Raw genomic sequence first — 14947 nt, 5'->3', positions numbered from 1 at the left:
TGTAGACACATGTTAATCTACTCCTGGGACAGGAGTGTTGGTTCTTTAATTCACGTCCAGCAGAGCGCTGCTGGTCTGTACCTGGACGAGGCTTTTCATTCATTTATTTATTTATTTTTCACCCGGGGCGTAGTCATTTCGCTCTGGAATGCCAGTAAACCTCTCAAGCTGTGGGCATTGTGGTTCAGATGGACTTAATAAGTGTCGCGACTCATGAAGGAAAAAAAAAAAAAAAAACGCAAAATGTAAATGCACAACAGATGCGGAATGAGGGGAAAACTATCTTCAGTCTGCAAGAGGCTGAGGAAACAAACAAAACAGTTTAACAGCGAACAATAAAAAAAAAAAAAAAGTGACGTCATTACAACAATAATTGTTTCAGACTGGAGAGATGAGGCAATACAGGGCATCCAAAGAAACCCAACCCACTATTTACACTAGTGATAATACACTTCTCAGTACATGACTATACACTATGTGTTGTCAAGGTTTTCATTGATGTGAGATGTGAGTGGGAACTGAGTTTCTCCCACTGGTTTAACTGATGCTAGTGTCCCAGGGAGGGAAACCAGCGGCGCCATATGCTGGTGATAGCACCGGTGATTGGTTAACACTGAGCTATGCTCCACCTCCACTAGTTGCAAATACATTTTGTGATGCACATTTCACTTGTATAGATGTGGGATGGTTGTCAATGGCAACTGTCAATTACCATGACCTCACATCCTATTTTTATAGCCTAAAACGAAACTTATCCAAATTGGACTCTTGAACGTACATCAGTATTGTATTTGACATGTAGTGTTTTAGTGTTTTGTTAGCTTATGACTTATACTGTAGCCAGCTACCGGGGGGGGGGGCTCCACATGCTTTGTCTTTGAGGATTTGTAATGGCATCCACTTTTTATACAGTCTGTGTTTGAAACCACTGGTTTTGAAATCCTAAATCCAACTGGAGTGCTGCTAGACTCATTCTGATAAGATAAGAGTTTCAGGTATCAGTCAGTGGCTGATTGAATATATTTACGGGTTTGTTTGTGTGCTATTAGTATTACTCACTGACTGAATTGCTTGCAATAAAATGCAGTAAAATGTTTCCGGTCAGTATACAGGTTTGAAGTGGCTACTGTGTCTGATTATAAGAAAAAGTTGTTGCTGCTACAACAGAGGTTTCTACATTTTGCATTTGTTTTTTTCTCCCTTTCTTATAAAAGCCTGTCTTGTAGTTCATACTGACACATGAGTGGAGAGTATTTAACTTTCAGTCCTGATCCAGCTTTTCTTTGCCCCCTGATCCAGTATCTATCCTTTAATAGTCAGTCAGTGCGTTTACATGCACGTGCCTTAATCTTTTAATTAATTAAAATCGGAGTTCTCATTGTCCGATTGAGACGCCCAGATAATGCGGAGCCGTCTGAGGGATAGCGCGGATCTTACCTGCACCAGAAGTAGCGCAAACATTACGTACAAGATTATAAAATGTACTATTATGCGTCTGGTTGTTGTTTGAAATGCTGATCCGCCGCATGAACGACTCTAGTTCATTATATCACGTAATAGGTCAACCCGAGATCGGGCCGTATTAACGTGGTATTAACCCGCTGAAAAGACACGTATCGCCACCTAGTGTGGAAGAGGAGAACAGTTATTTTCGATTTTCTTGCGCTGCATGTAAACTGGGACAAGGACTGTAGCGAGAAAGTCGAATTTTGAGCATTGCTCCATTAAGCTTTGCATGTAAACCCACTGAGTGTCAGCCAATCTGAGCTCAGAGTTCTCAGCTAAACAAAAAGTTCCTCCCCCGTAGATTCCTAAAGGCGTTTCTTTTTGACGTCTTGACGCTTTGACGCTATAAGGTTGTGTTTTTGTTTTTGTTTTGTGTTTGTTGTTAGTCTGACCTATTTTTTTTGTTCTGCCTTTGGGTAATTAAGTAGAAATGTCTCTGAGAGACTGACAATAGGAGACTTCCCAGATATCGTTCCAGTTCGATGTATTTTTGGCTCCAGTTCAGCTGTCATGTTTCTGCGCAGAATTCCTTCAACCTTCCCGGCTCTTACATCAACCATGTCAAACCACATTCCTCTTTTCTCACTGTTGTAGGTGCTTGAACTTGTGCTTGATCTTTGTGCAGAGGTTCTTTCCATATGTTATCTATACCTGTGTGAATTATTCACTTTTTCCAAAGCAAGGGTGTTAGAGAAATAGAATAATTAACAGCATAAACTTGAGTAGAGGCAGTAGGCAGTAGGAAAAACCTGTGTTTGAAAGTGAGAAGAAACCACGCAACTTGAGCTGAGAGGGTGGGACGAGGGCGGTAACAGTCCGCCCACTCGCTCAATAACACGAGTGAGTCATGACACAAAACCGACTGTGTGCAAACCTCAGAACCCAGAGGAGTTTCAGCTCGTGGAGACACAGCAGCGTGTTTTCTGCAGAGAACAGAGAAAGTTGAGACTGTGTGTGTGAGATCAACGGCTCGTCTGTCGTTCTGCTTTGGGGTTCCAGTGAGTATTGTCGCTCTCTCTTCAGCTGTGTGAGGCGCTGCGCTGTGTCAGGCACTAGTTTCCCTCGTGTCGCATTGTGTGCGCAGCCGGCTGTTGTTGTTTTTCTTTTTATACTTGGGCTCTGCAGGTTAAACAAATAGTTGTGTCAAAGTTGTGTAGTGCTGTTTACCTCGTTGTGGTTTGCTTGGAAAAAACTGCCTGGTGAAGTGAACATTTACCAGTGTGAAACACTGTGTTTGTGCTAGTTTTCTTTCTTTCTTTCTTTTTTTTTTCGTTTAAAGCTCTTTACTGTTGATTGATTGAGTCTGTAAAAGTGTCATTTACCCCGACCATATTTTCAGTGTTGGTAGGGGTGTGATCTAGTATCAGTCATTTAAAAAATCATTTTGAAACAGAGATGTAAACATATAACATGTGGACAGGAAGTAGAGGTCCAATAACTAAAAGGTGTGATTCTGCCGTACACCTGTACCTGTTTGGTGGTCGGAGAGGCCGTAGGCTGGATCGCCGGCCACATTTCCGTCAGCCTGTGTAGCTGTGACTGCTGAGGTAGTTTGTGAAGTTTACACACCAGGGTGTGACTGTGTGAGCGAATGAGTAATGCTTTCAACTGTAAGTGCTTTCCAGGAGCATCTAATAGAAAAGTGCTACATAAAACCAGTGCATTATCATTTACATTTGTTCTGGCTGCGCCAGGTATTTTTTAAATGGTGGGATCGGTATGTGGCTTCAGTCAAGCATGATCTTTTGTAGTTATTTATTTTAGGTCTGCCATAAACCTAAACCTCGTCCTTCAAGCCTAAAGCGTCCTTTGGCAGTTGGCTAACATCAAAGCTGCCAAATAAACAAAGAAGACGAGGACCCAAATTCCTGTGACTAATCATGAAGTCAGTTTGAGGGAAATTTTCTGCATTAATCCAGTGTGGATGTTTTGTGTAGTGGATCTGTGTTCAATACTTCCAAATCGATTTGCAACCAAAGAAAACAAAAAAAAAAAAAACACAAAACAAAACCCACTGAACCCAGAGTTTAAAATAAGAGAAAAGTTTCCTGGAGACAGCGTCGAGGAGAAAAGTCTTCCAGAGAGGGTTAGGGAGTTTATGGCAGTGTTGGGTGACCACAACATTTCTGGAGCAGAGAACATGTGTTTTCCGGAGCTACCGTCTCCTCACTCTAGACTAATAATTCATTTCACGGGATTTACACATGACATTTTTCATTATTACTTTTATAAATTGCTTTATCTGAAAACCTGCTGCAGGACCTGATTCCGGTGAAAGCTAATGCTGCTTTCAGTCCACATACCACACGTAACACGGTTGATTTCTAACGCAGTATTTGTACTTGTCATTGTCTCACAGGCTTCTGGGACGCCCCGTTGTGCCGCGCAAGGAAAGGATCGTTGACTGGGACGGCAGCAGCTCCCGACAGACCACCACCACCGACCCAAAGACCAGTCTCGGGGCACCCCAAGCTTCGAACTCGCACCCCGTCTGAGCTGGAGTGTTGCACGGCCAACGGAGCCCTGTGCTTCATCAACCCCCTTTTCATAAAGGTTCACCAAACAGACGGTGATGACCAGAGCACCGTTCCCGACGCCACTGGCAACGCAAAGCAGGACTTGAAGGAAGAATCAAGCAACGTAGTGACTACAAACGAGGGAGCTCTGCAGATTTGCGGTTCAGATCTTGGGGAGGGAAATCAGCTGGATCAAAGAAACCCTCAGATACTTGGTGAAAATACAGAGCAAGCGCAAGACGGAGTCGGCCAAACCGGCGGTTGTCACAAGGTAAGCGGCGCTTACGGCGTGTCCCGGTCCCCGCCCCCTCGTCCGCCGCCGCCTCGCTTTTCGCCGCAACGCTCGGGCGCTCCCGTCCGACAGCGCAGCATGCCAGAAAAGATCGCCTGGATCAACATCCCCAAGGAGAAGGTCGAGGAGAAGGAGAGGAGCAGCAGTCTCCTCTCTCGCCTCGGCTCCTCACTGAGCATCAGCCCCTCATCCTCCCCTCCCAACAGACTGAGCATCAGCTCACCAATATCCATCCCCCGCCGATCCCTTCCCCTGTCTCTGTCGTCTCTGTCCTCGTCCCCACGTCGAGCCAAGGCTTCGCCGTCGTCCAGTCAGGAGGATGCCAAGTGCCATTTGGCGCTGGAGGAGCACACCATTGAGAAAGCCCTCCTCAGGGCCAAACTGTCCAAGCAGGATTCTACCAAAACCACCACCCAGGACTCGTGCAGCCCCGCTGACACTTCCCTGACGTCAACGAGCAAGCATGAAGAGGAGAAGGCGAGCGAGGAATGCAGCGGGGGCGGTCAACGGCTGAGCGACATGAGCCTGTCCACCGATTCCTCGGACTCACTGGATTTCTCTCAGTCCTCCGCCTTCTTCCTTCCTTCCATGCACGACCCCAGCCCTCCCACCGTGGCCGACTTTGACGCCCACCTCCCCCTCTCCCTCCCGCCGTCCCACCTGCCTTACTGCGGCATGGAGGAAGACGACGACGATGAGGACGACGAAGACGAAGAGGAGCCCGACTACGGCGTGAGCCTCGAGAGCGACCAGGACCAGGACCAGGACTTGACCATGGTGCCGCCGGGGCACCGCACGAAGCGCCGCCCCAGCGCCAGCGCCCTGGTCCTCCAGAAAGCCCTGCGGGGACACCTGAGGAAGATGAGCGGCGTTTTCAACTCGTTGCTGACTCCCGAGAAGAGGGCGATCCGAAAGGTGGTGGAGCTGTCCAGGGACAAGAACTCGTACTTTGGCTCCCTGGTGCAGGACTATCTGAGCTACATGGGAGAGGGCGCTGGCGCCCAAGCGTGGCAGAGTTACGCCTCCGGGCCGGAACTGTTGCAGACCCTGCGGCAGTTCATCACGCAGATGAAGAGCTACCTACGACAGAGCTCCGAGATGGAGCCGCCAATCGAGAGCCTCATCCCTGAAGACCAGATTGGTGAGTTACCCACTTTCTCACCTGTGTTATTTCATAGGTTTTCAGTTCAGTGTTCTGTTGCCTCTTTTGAAAAAAATGTCAACTAAATACTTTAATTACACTCACTGTGGTAAAGAAGGTTGGTTAGGACACCGGTGACATGGTCTGACTGCTCAGTTGCAAAATTGTCTAAGTTTTTTAAGCAACATGAACTCATCCTCAACTCAAAGTTAAGCGCGGTGGGAGTAAATTCTGTGAGTGTTTGCAGATGGCTGATTATTTTTGGGTAAATAAGAATGAGTAATGCTAATTTTTCTGGAAGTACTACGTCACAGAAAGCACATTTAAAGCAGATGCAGCAGTTTCAGTTCAGCATTTTGGCTGTGAGGACATATCGGTCAAACATGTCCTCACGTGTTTGCAGCTTCAATGTGCTCTTTCCTGTTGGTATTACATTCCTGGCGAAATCATTTGCTAGTTCACTTAATTGTATGTTGTCACGCTGTTTCCGAGTAAGTATTTCCTCGAATAACAGTCACACCGGGATCAGTCAAATCGATCTTATCTTTCCGACGAGTGCACAGTGCACATTTTATTGTGAGCCAGTAATAATGTTTACTTTTATCTCTTACATTACCGCAACAGCGCCATGAACAGACAGAGCTAGACACAATCGAGGTCACACACACACACCTGCCGGAAGAGCAGTCTGAACCCTTTCAATTCAAGATTCAGTGGCTGCGTTAGACCTTGGACAGAGCGACATGTAAACAGAGCGCACAAAGAGGGATTTATCTCAGGAGGAAGGGAGGAGGTGGGGGGGGCGCTCATCCAACCTGTCTCTACTGGCCTCGTTCAAATAGTTCAGCTAAGGCTATAATTAGGGAGTCATGAGGTTGTATGATGACACTCTTCTTGAGTGCTGAGATTTAATATTTTACTGGTATTTTTTGTTAACTATTACTAATATATTTTTAAATCATGCGTCATTAAGCTGTATGGAAAGTCTGTGATGTTGTACCACTCAGCTTCTGCAGGTTGTGCAATCAGGGTTATTGCTGCAATAAGGCTGCAATAGAAACAGACATTAAAATACTGAAACCATTTGCATTATTTAGGGGGGGGGGGGTTGGTTTCGTTTGATCCTGATCCGATATTAAACTACATGTGTTAGCTCGCTGGAAACAGTAGGGGAAACAACTAGCTCCCCCATCTAGCCAGTTAGCGTGCCGTATGTCACTTGAGAAATCTGGACACACAATGAACTCCAGATTCAAACAGGCACAAACACAGGAACCCCCCCCCCCCCCCCCCCAGGTCTAATCCAGCTGTTGTGAACCCCCAAAAAACAGAGCTTTCTTGACATCCAGGCTAAATCCCACCCCCAGCCACCGATACCGTGCTCAGTACTTTACAAAACCACCTGGTATTGTCACATTAAATTAAAAGCAAGGGCTGTTGAAGAGAGAGGGGATCTGGATCTGCAAAAAAAAAAAAAGAAAACCTGGACACAAACAACACATGCAGAGTGTGTCGGAGAGAAGGCGTGAGACGGAATGTGGTGGGGGGCTTGCCTCTAATCCCCTCGATCCCATTGGACGGTCGCTATAAAAGAACTGGAGTAAGACGGGAGGTTGGCAAACAGCCCGCGGGGATGCATCTGGGTCTGCCAGCCCTCCAGGCCACACACAAAACACCCTCTCCGAAAGCCTCCACAGCAAAATATTGTGCAACAATTCCAAGAAGCAGTTCCCAGTGTGTCAGAAAAACAGGCCATTCAGAAAACGGTCACCACACAGATATGGAAAAACAGGGAAGCAGCTCTGTGGAATCTTTAGAATGTTTTAAGTCGGATTTGATTTTCTTTTTAATGTTTTTCTGTTCTCTTCCATAAAGTTGATGGGTCGTTTTTTCTTTTTGTTTGTTTGTTTGTTTTTAAATGATGGGATCAGTATCAGGCTTCAGCAAAGCCTGTCGTTATTTATCATAAATCTAAACCAAAATCACGTCCCTGTAGCGTAAAAACCGTCGCCGTGGTCTAGCAGAAGAAGAGGAACCAAAGTCACGTGACTAAACATGTCTGCTCTGTGGAACTTTACTTTGAAAAATGAAGTGAGTCAGACAGAAATTTGTAAATTGTGCAATGTGGATGTTTGGTGAGGCGGGAGGAGGAGATCGTCATTTAGTGCCACCAGCAATAATAAAACAATACGACGACAAATGTGAGTTTACGAGAAAAGAGAACTCATTCTGATTTATACCTCGTTATCTTGTACGAGGAGAGGGACACGGGCTATTTTTCTACTCGGTGCAGGAAGTAAACAGTCTGCCTATCAGAAGAGCTCCATGACTCAGAGACAAGACGGATAACCGACTATTTCTGGTTAGTTATCTGGTTCAAGGACGCCCGTTATCTCTCTGTGTCACTGAGTTTAGCTCTGTCTCTTAGAGCAGGATCCTCCCGTTTTAATTAAGTTGTTTTCTTAAGGTGTTGATCAGTTGATCTCACTGATGAATCTTCAGTTCGGGTTTGAATGTGTGGTGTTTGTCAGGTGACGAAAATAGAAATAATTTTCTAACCTGCAGGAAATCTGAACATTTGCTACTGATAGATTGACTGAACCTGGAAAAGGACAGAGAGGATGTTTGGCAAGAGGAAGTTTATGTCAGGTTGGAAGAGTCACTTGTTTCGTGTTGTGAATTGTTTGGATGTTTTTGCCTGTCCTTGAGCGATAAGCCGCCTGCAGGAAAACACAGAGAAAGAGCGGGACCTTAATGAATCCACAGGTTTTGAGAATTTTACTTGAGATTCCTGCAGGCGAACTCAAAGAAGAAGCATAGAGGGTTCAGCAATTACTCTTGACTGCAGCTTTTGAAGCACAGGAGACTGACGTCCAGAGGGAAAATAACCACTTTTACAAGCTTATAAGCCCACAGCTTTACTCTGAGGCGTCTGTAAATGGCTTGAATACAGCTCTCAACTGTCTGCCCACAGTGAGCAACGTTGGCACCGTTTCCTGTTTTTCATCGCTTCAGCAGAGCTGCAGAGGGTCCAGTGATTACTGATTACTAGTAGTAAGAAACAAAGATGCTGCATATTATTCACTTAATACGCAAATGACTGTTTCCCCCCTAGTTTTAAACCAGCTCTAGATCTGTTAATTACATCCTCATCCTAAAATGTCACAACTCAAAGAAATGTTGCCTCTTTTCATAGAATAGTTATGAATCAGTTTCCCGTGAGCCTTGTTGAGTACCTTCTATCCACTCCAGCGACGCCGGTTAATCCTTTGAGAAAATGACACTTGTCACAGTTCTCGGTAAAATAATCAGAAGATTAGTCATGGATGGATTCTAACTACACTACATTAACTCAGACAAAAAGATTTATGGGATTGAATCCAGTCGACTCTAGAAGAAGCAACGTTAGGACATTTAAGATCAGAATATTAAAAGATCGGTATCAGATCAGGGGGCAAATAAACTTGATTGGGACGTCCTAGTGTTCACTGTGTCCTTCAGATGCCTCTAATGCAGCGGCACATGTGTGTAATGTAGTGAGAAAAGGGAAATTTTGACCTGAGACACTATTAAGGAAGTGTGTTTTTTTTATATAGTCTTACCATAAAACGTTTTTGTTCCTTGTACCTGGGTTTTTCCAGGAACCTCCCCCCACCACCACCACCACCGCCCTCATTACCATTTCAAAAACCTCCTGTTCACAACATCACAACATCCCGCAGATGAGATGTCGTCACCAAAGACCCGAGAAAACTTAAGTTACAAAACGATTTCAGCACAGATCCAATCACTCCTAAAAAATTCGAGCAAACCGTGACATGCGCAAAGAAAAGTGTCCAGTCCTCAACAGAATTAGGTGGTTCAGGAATGAGGAAGTAAAACCGTGCTGTCGTGAGGCTGATTGGTCCAAGTCCAGCAGAGGTGTATGAGGAGGAGTAACTTTCCACCAACTCAGAGCTATGAGGCCGACGCAGGCTGGTGCTGGATGTTGTCCAGCTGTGGTGGAAAGGAAAATCTGTGACTGCAGATGTGCTCTGCCAAAGAAAAAAAGAAAATGCTGACTTCACCAAGTTCGGTAGAATAGTCAGCAACACAGAGAGACGGCGCTCGCAAATGGTTCTTATTCAGCAGAGCTGTGGTTTGGCCTCCCTGCGTCCATCCTGTCTGCTTCCCCGGCGTGTTCAGGAGGCAGGAGCTGAGCTGGGAAAAGCTGGCGTTGACCGTGTCGCTGCACGCTCACCAGTTAAATATGTGCATGTGGTGAATAATAGAACAATGCCAGTTAAACCGAAGCTGTGATCTGACTTTAACACCAGGGAAACCGTACGATATGTCAGAAATTGTTGATGCATGCAGGATATAAACCAGTGTCTTCTTTGATCTCCAAAGGTTTCTTCTTGGCTCCACCCAAACGCATGTCATCATTGTTGGGAAATCAAATAACGATGTGCCAATCAGACTGACTCATCAGCTGAGTCATGCCATCATCACAGATGCAGTAAAATCTCATTATAAATAAAACAAAATTTCCTCCCCTGTAGTTTCTTAAAGCCTTTTCTTATCTTACTTGTATTCTCCTAGATCACATGCATGTAGTGAAGTGTGGAGAGTGGAGCTCAAACCTTGTGTACTTCTCTACTTAACTCTCTGCTCCTTTAGACTTTGTTTTTTCCGGGCTTCACAGAGTAAAGTTCTTATACACAGTGGACATGGATTAAACCACACAATAACTGTCAAATGCACTGTATCCTGTTGCGTAGTTGTCATAACAATTAAGAGAACAGATCATGATAGGGTCTGAAGGAACTGAGAAATTTTGGCTTTAGTTGCGTTTCTGTTCCAGGAACTTTCTCTCAGGGAACATGAACTGTTGAGGAACAGTTAACCTTAAGGGCACACTCACTTTCTGAACCGCCTTCCATTCAGACATTGACATTGTTAGATTTAAAAAACGATGTATTTCTTCCCGTCCTCAGACCGGGTCCTGGAGAAGGCCATGCACAAGTGCGTCCTGAAACCCCTGAAGCCCGTGGTGAGCGCGGCCCTGCAGGAGTTCCAGGTGCGCAGCGGGGCGTGGCAGGAGCTGAGGGAGAACCTGTCGCTGGCCAAGGCCCGGCAGCCGCAGGAAATGGGCGTGGCCGACGCGTTGCCGCCCGACCCCGTGGCCGTGGAGAAGATCAAGCACAAGTTCCTCACCATGTGTAAACTGTACTCGCCAGAGAAGAAGGTCAGCATGCTGCTGAGAGTCTGCAAACTCATCTACACCATCATGGAGGACAACTCAGGTAGAGAACGTCGCGGTGTGATCCTCACGTCGATGAATACAGCTTGAAGGTACTTTGAAGTGTCTCTGTTGCATAGGTTTAAATTACCACCCCGCTGTGTCTGGTTTCAGGTCGCCTGTACGGTGCTGATGACTTCCTGCCCATGCTGACCTATGTGCTGGCCCAGTGTGACATGCCTCAGCTGGACAACGAGATACTTTACATGATGGAGCTGTTGGATCCCTCACTGCTCAACGGAGAAGGTGTCTAACCATTCTAGAGAACTCCCTCCTGTTCTGGTCAAAAACCAAAATGAACCTCTAACACGCTGTGTGTTCGTGTCCAGGTGGTTACTACCTGACCAGTGCCTACGGAGCCATGTCTCTGATCAGGAACTTCCAGGAGGAGCAGGCGGCCAAAGTGCTGAGCTCCGAAACCAGAGATACACTCCGCCAGTGGCACCGTCGACGCACCACCCAGCGCTCTGCGCCGTCCATCGATGACTTCCAGGTGAGTACGAACGCAGACGTAAAGGAAATATACTTGTTTCACGTCACAGATCAACATAACTGACATGAATAAGTTTATGATTTGAGTGAAACATTTGCAACCGGTCTTGTTTCCTCTTGTCTGACCCTTCCCTCTGACTGTCCCTCAGAACTACCTGCGGGTGGCGCTGCAGGAGCTGGACAGCGGCTGCACGGCCAAGACGCTGCAGGTTCGGCCTCACGCCACGGTGGAGGAGGTGTGCCGGCTGTGCGCCTACAAGTTCAAAGTGCACGACCCCGAGAACTACGGCCTGTTCCTGCTGATGGAGGGCAGCAGCCAGCAGCTGGCGCCAGACACCCACCCCCAGAAGATAAAGGCGGAGCTCCACAGCCGCCAGCAGGCCACGCCCTTCCACTTTGTCTTCCGCCGCGTGGCCATGAGCGGCACCCTGCCGCCGGCCCTCCTCGACTCCACGTCCAACCTCAACAACCTCACGGTGACCTCCGACCCCCCCGCCAACCAGAACAACCTCAGCGCAGACCTGTTGACGACGTCCCGCCCGCCCAGACTCAGCCTGAGCCTCAGCCTGCCGCCCAGCAGCCTCAGCAGCAGCAGCTCTGTCTCAGTATGACTGCAGCAGTAGAGCAGGGACCCTGAAAGGGCCCTTTGTCCCCTGACTGCCACAGTATCGGCCATTATCTCTGATAATATACGAGCCATAAACGGGAACTTCTCGTTGGAAGAATCCCACTGGGCACAACACTGTTTCGTGCCAGTCTTTACAAAGCCCCGACTTCTCCTTTTGGATGACACGTCTGTCTCGGTCAACATCCCCTTTGCTGGAAAGTTTCGTCTGACAAGACACGGGTGAAAGAGGAAAAGAAGAAAGGAGGGAAGGAAACGTCGAGAGAGATGCAGTCATCTTTACTTCCTTTGCTTCGTTTAGCATCAGGGCAGCACTTTAGTAAACACGGCTCTCGCCACACAGATGAGGTAGAAGGTGAGGAGTGTTCAGAGGACTGCTGCAGGCTCAGTTGTCGTTCTCGCTGCCTTAGAGAAGGAGCATGGAGGGAAGTCTGGTCTCAGTCATACACATGGGACTTCAGTTATTTTAAATATGCAGTATATGTAGGTGATAGATACGATTAAGATTTACTTATTACAGTTGCTGGTAAACTGTTACTTTATTTGTGTTTTTAAATGCAGTTAATCCTTGAGATTGTTCGTTTCAAGAGATGTGGCGACACCTGGTGGTGACTGATGCACACAGCCTCATGTAAAAAAAAAAAAAAGATGTTTCATGATGACAAGTGAAAATCTCTGGTCTGTGGGAGGTCAGTCATAGAAGACGGAGCCTTATGCAAATGTAAATGTAAAAGAAACTCTAATACGTTGTAAAATACAGGGACGTGCAGTGAATTACTGACTCTAAACATGAACCAAGAAGCAGTTCAGAGAGCACATTTTAAAAAAAAATCTAAACATTTCAGTTTTGTTGTGGAAGGTTAGGACCTATGATAAAAGTGTGCACAAATATTATATAAATGGCCAGGAAATACAGAAAGGCAGCAATTTTAACTATTACATTTATATAGTTATTAAAAGTACCTCGTCTGTCTCCCCTGACTGCACGTCCCCAGTAGGAAAGTAGATCCCTGTTCAAATATTTGCTTTCTTTTCTCTTCATGAGAAGACGATAACATTAATTCTACCCACACGGTGGTGACGTTCTCCTCCAGTCAGAGACACCAGAGTCGTCCTGTGTGCTAATCTTATGGATTAACGTTGTTCAATGTAGTAAAGTGTTGTTCTTGCATGTTGTTCTAGTGTAACGTTAGAAACAGGCAGGTCTGCCGGTGTTGACGTATTTACTGATTATCCTGGTGATATGAACTAGACTGTATCGTACCTGTATCGTAATCTTTTCTCCGTGCAGCAGAGAAACTGTGGCCGGCTGCGTATCTCAGTTTCGACAAAGGACTCTGTGCTAACTGCTAGAAAAAAATAAATGTTTGTATAAGATGAGATCGGATCCTAAGAGGATGCGGGGACTTCTAAGCTGGTCTGAGTCCCGCGCTGCGTTGACCGTGCACATCCTTGTAAAACGTATGTGATTTTAACACGAGAGAAGAGAACTGAAATCCGCAATTACACACATCTACATCAGCGTTGAGTACTGTCAGTCAGAAATACTTGAATTCTAAAAAAAAAGGTTTCAGTCGTTGCAAAATCAAATAATTAAAATGCCATTTGTCTTGTACTGATTCCTGTTTTTTTGTTTGGGGCAGAAATGTTTGTGGATGCGTTGCAGTCAGTAGAGAGGGAAGTGAAAGTGAAGTGGCTGAAGGAAAAGTGAGAGCTGGGGTGGAAGGACGTTGAGTGGCATTCACGTTGCGTGTGATAAACCTGTACAGACTCTGCATGAATTTCTCTGAGGCCACATGTGCTGCCGTGATATCGTAATCTAACTTTCTTTGAGTATTTATGTATGTCTCTGTGCAGGGAGTTTTTCACAGAGAGCTTCTCCGTTGTCTTAAAATATTCTTTTTACATTTTACATCCAGGAGATATTTTTCTGCTCATCATTAAAACGTGTCAGAAATATTCTTTTTGCACTTAATAAATGTTGGAAATCAACTCCCTCTTGCTCAGACGTCTTCTTTGTTGGAGTCCTGTTGTAGCAGCGCTTCACCACCAGGTGGTGCTGACTACCCACATATACATAGAGCTTCGCCAGAGTTCTGGCTTTAGGATGAAAAACTAAAAAACAAAGGTCTCACTTGCAAAAAAGAAACAGTGACAGAAGTCTGTTGATGCAGAGGCAGAAAATAACGGAAATAAATGACATTCCATGGAAATGTATTTTAATTGTCCCCATTTTATTTGCACAATAATACATGTTGCTGTTCTAGTTTTGTGCATATTTATATGCATCAAGTGCATTTTTGGATTTGTCTTTCCAACACCTCCCCTGAAATTAAATTAATCTTTCTGTTCTTTAATGTTTTTGATGTTACATCGTTAAGTTTAATTCAGCTGCGCTAGAATGATTTGCAAAGCAGCCAAAAAGAAAAGTGACAGGACTATACTTCCAAGGGACTATATAGTATTAAATGCTAATGACCAAAGACGGGGAAAAAAAAGGAAAACATGCTGCAAGGTAGGCAGGTATAACTCAAAGTCACAAAGTGGTGAAATGCAATAAAAAGAAAAAGCAAAGACAAAGGGTACAGGCGTCACAGGGTGAAAAATACAAGCAAACAAAGAGGTTACTCTGCAGACAACTTGACAAGAGACAAAGCGAAAGACGGGACTATATATATATATATATATATATATATATATATATATATATATATATATATATATACACACTCATGGGCTGAGGGGTTGACAAGGCACAGGTGAAACTAACGAGGATGGAGCCAAAAAGAGAAACCAATAGGGGGGAGACACAAGAAGTGAAAGACGACAGAAACTTAAAAGATGAAAACAGCAAAAGGGAAAACCAGACAGGGTCACAGAAAATATTGAAACTCATAAAGAGAAAAAATGGTTCTAAAATCTAACATTGAAAAAAAAAAAACAGTTCTTTTGACTGCTTTTATTATACATGTACCTTATCATAAATTATGATCCCTACCTTTATAACAACATCGTGTCCTGCTCTTTGCAATATCTGTATTAATTATGCGATCGGGAACATTTTATTGAATTATCACAAATACTCCCACAATAG

At 45.3% G+C, this 14947-nt stretch overlaps 1 protein-coding gene across 1 annotated transcript in view; it reads left to right on the top strand.

The window, feature by feature from the left end:
* Positions 1-13845, top strand: part of LOC125019047 (ras and Rab interactor 2-like) — a 24795-nt gene extending 10950 nt beyond the window's left edge. The window contains exons 2-6 of the mRNA XM_047603547.1: positions 3866-5455; positions 10432-10740; positions 10851-10982; positions 11066-11229; positions 11378-13845. Of these exons, the coding sequence (XP_047459503.1) occupies positions 3866-5455; positions 10432-10740; positions 10851-10982; positions 11066-11229; positions 11378-11839 (2657 nt within the window). The 3' untranslated portion in view covers positions 11840-13845. The remainder of the gene's footprint in view (positions 1-3865; positions 5456-10431; positions 10741-10850; positions 10983-11065; positions 11230-11377) is intronic.
* The last annotated feature ends 1102 nt before the right edge of the window (positions 13846-14947 follow it).

This window comes from Mugil cephalus, chromosome 13 (assembly GCF_022458985.1).
Source record: "Mugil cephalus isolate CIBA_MC_2020 chromosome 13, CIBA_Mcephalus_1.1, whole genome shotgun sequence".
Taxonomy (NCBI): Eukaryota; Metazoa; Chordata; class Actinopteri; order Mugiliformes; family Mugilidae; genus Mugil; species Mugil cephalus.
Note: the sequence above shows the minus strand (reverse complement) of the source record. Positions and strands in the feature narration are given on the sequence as shown.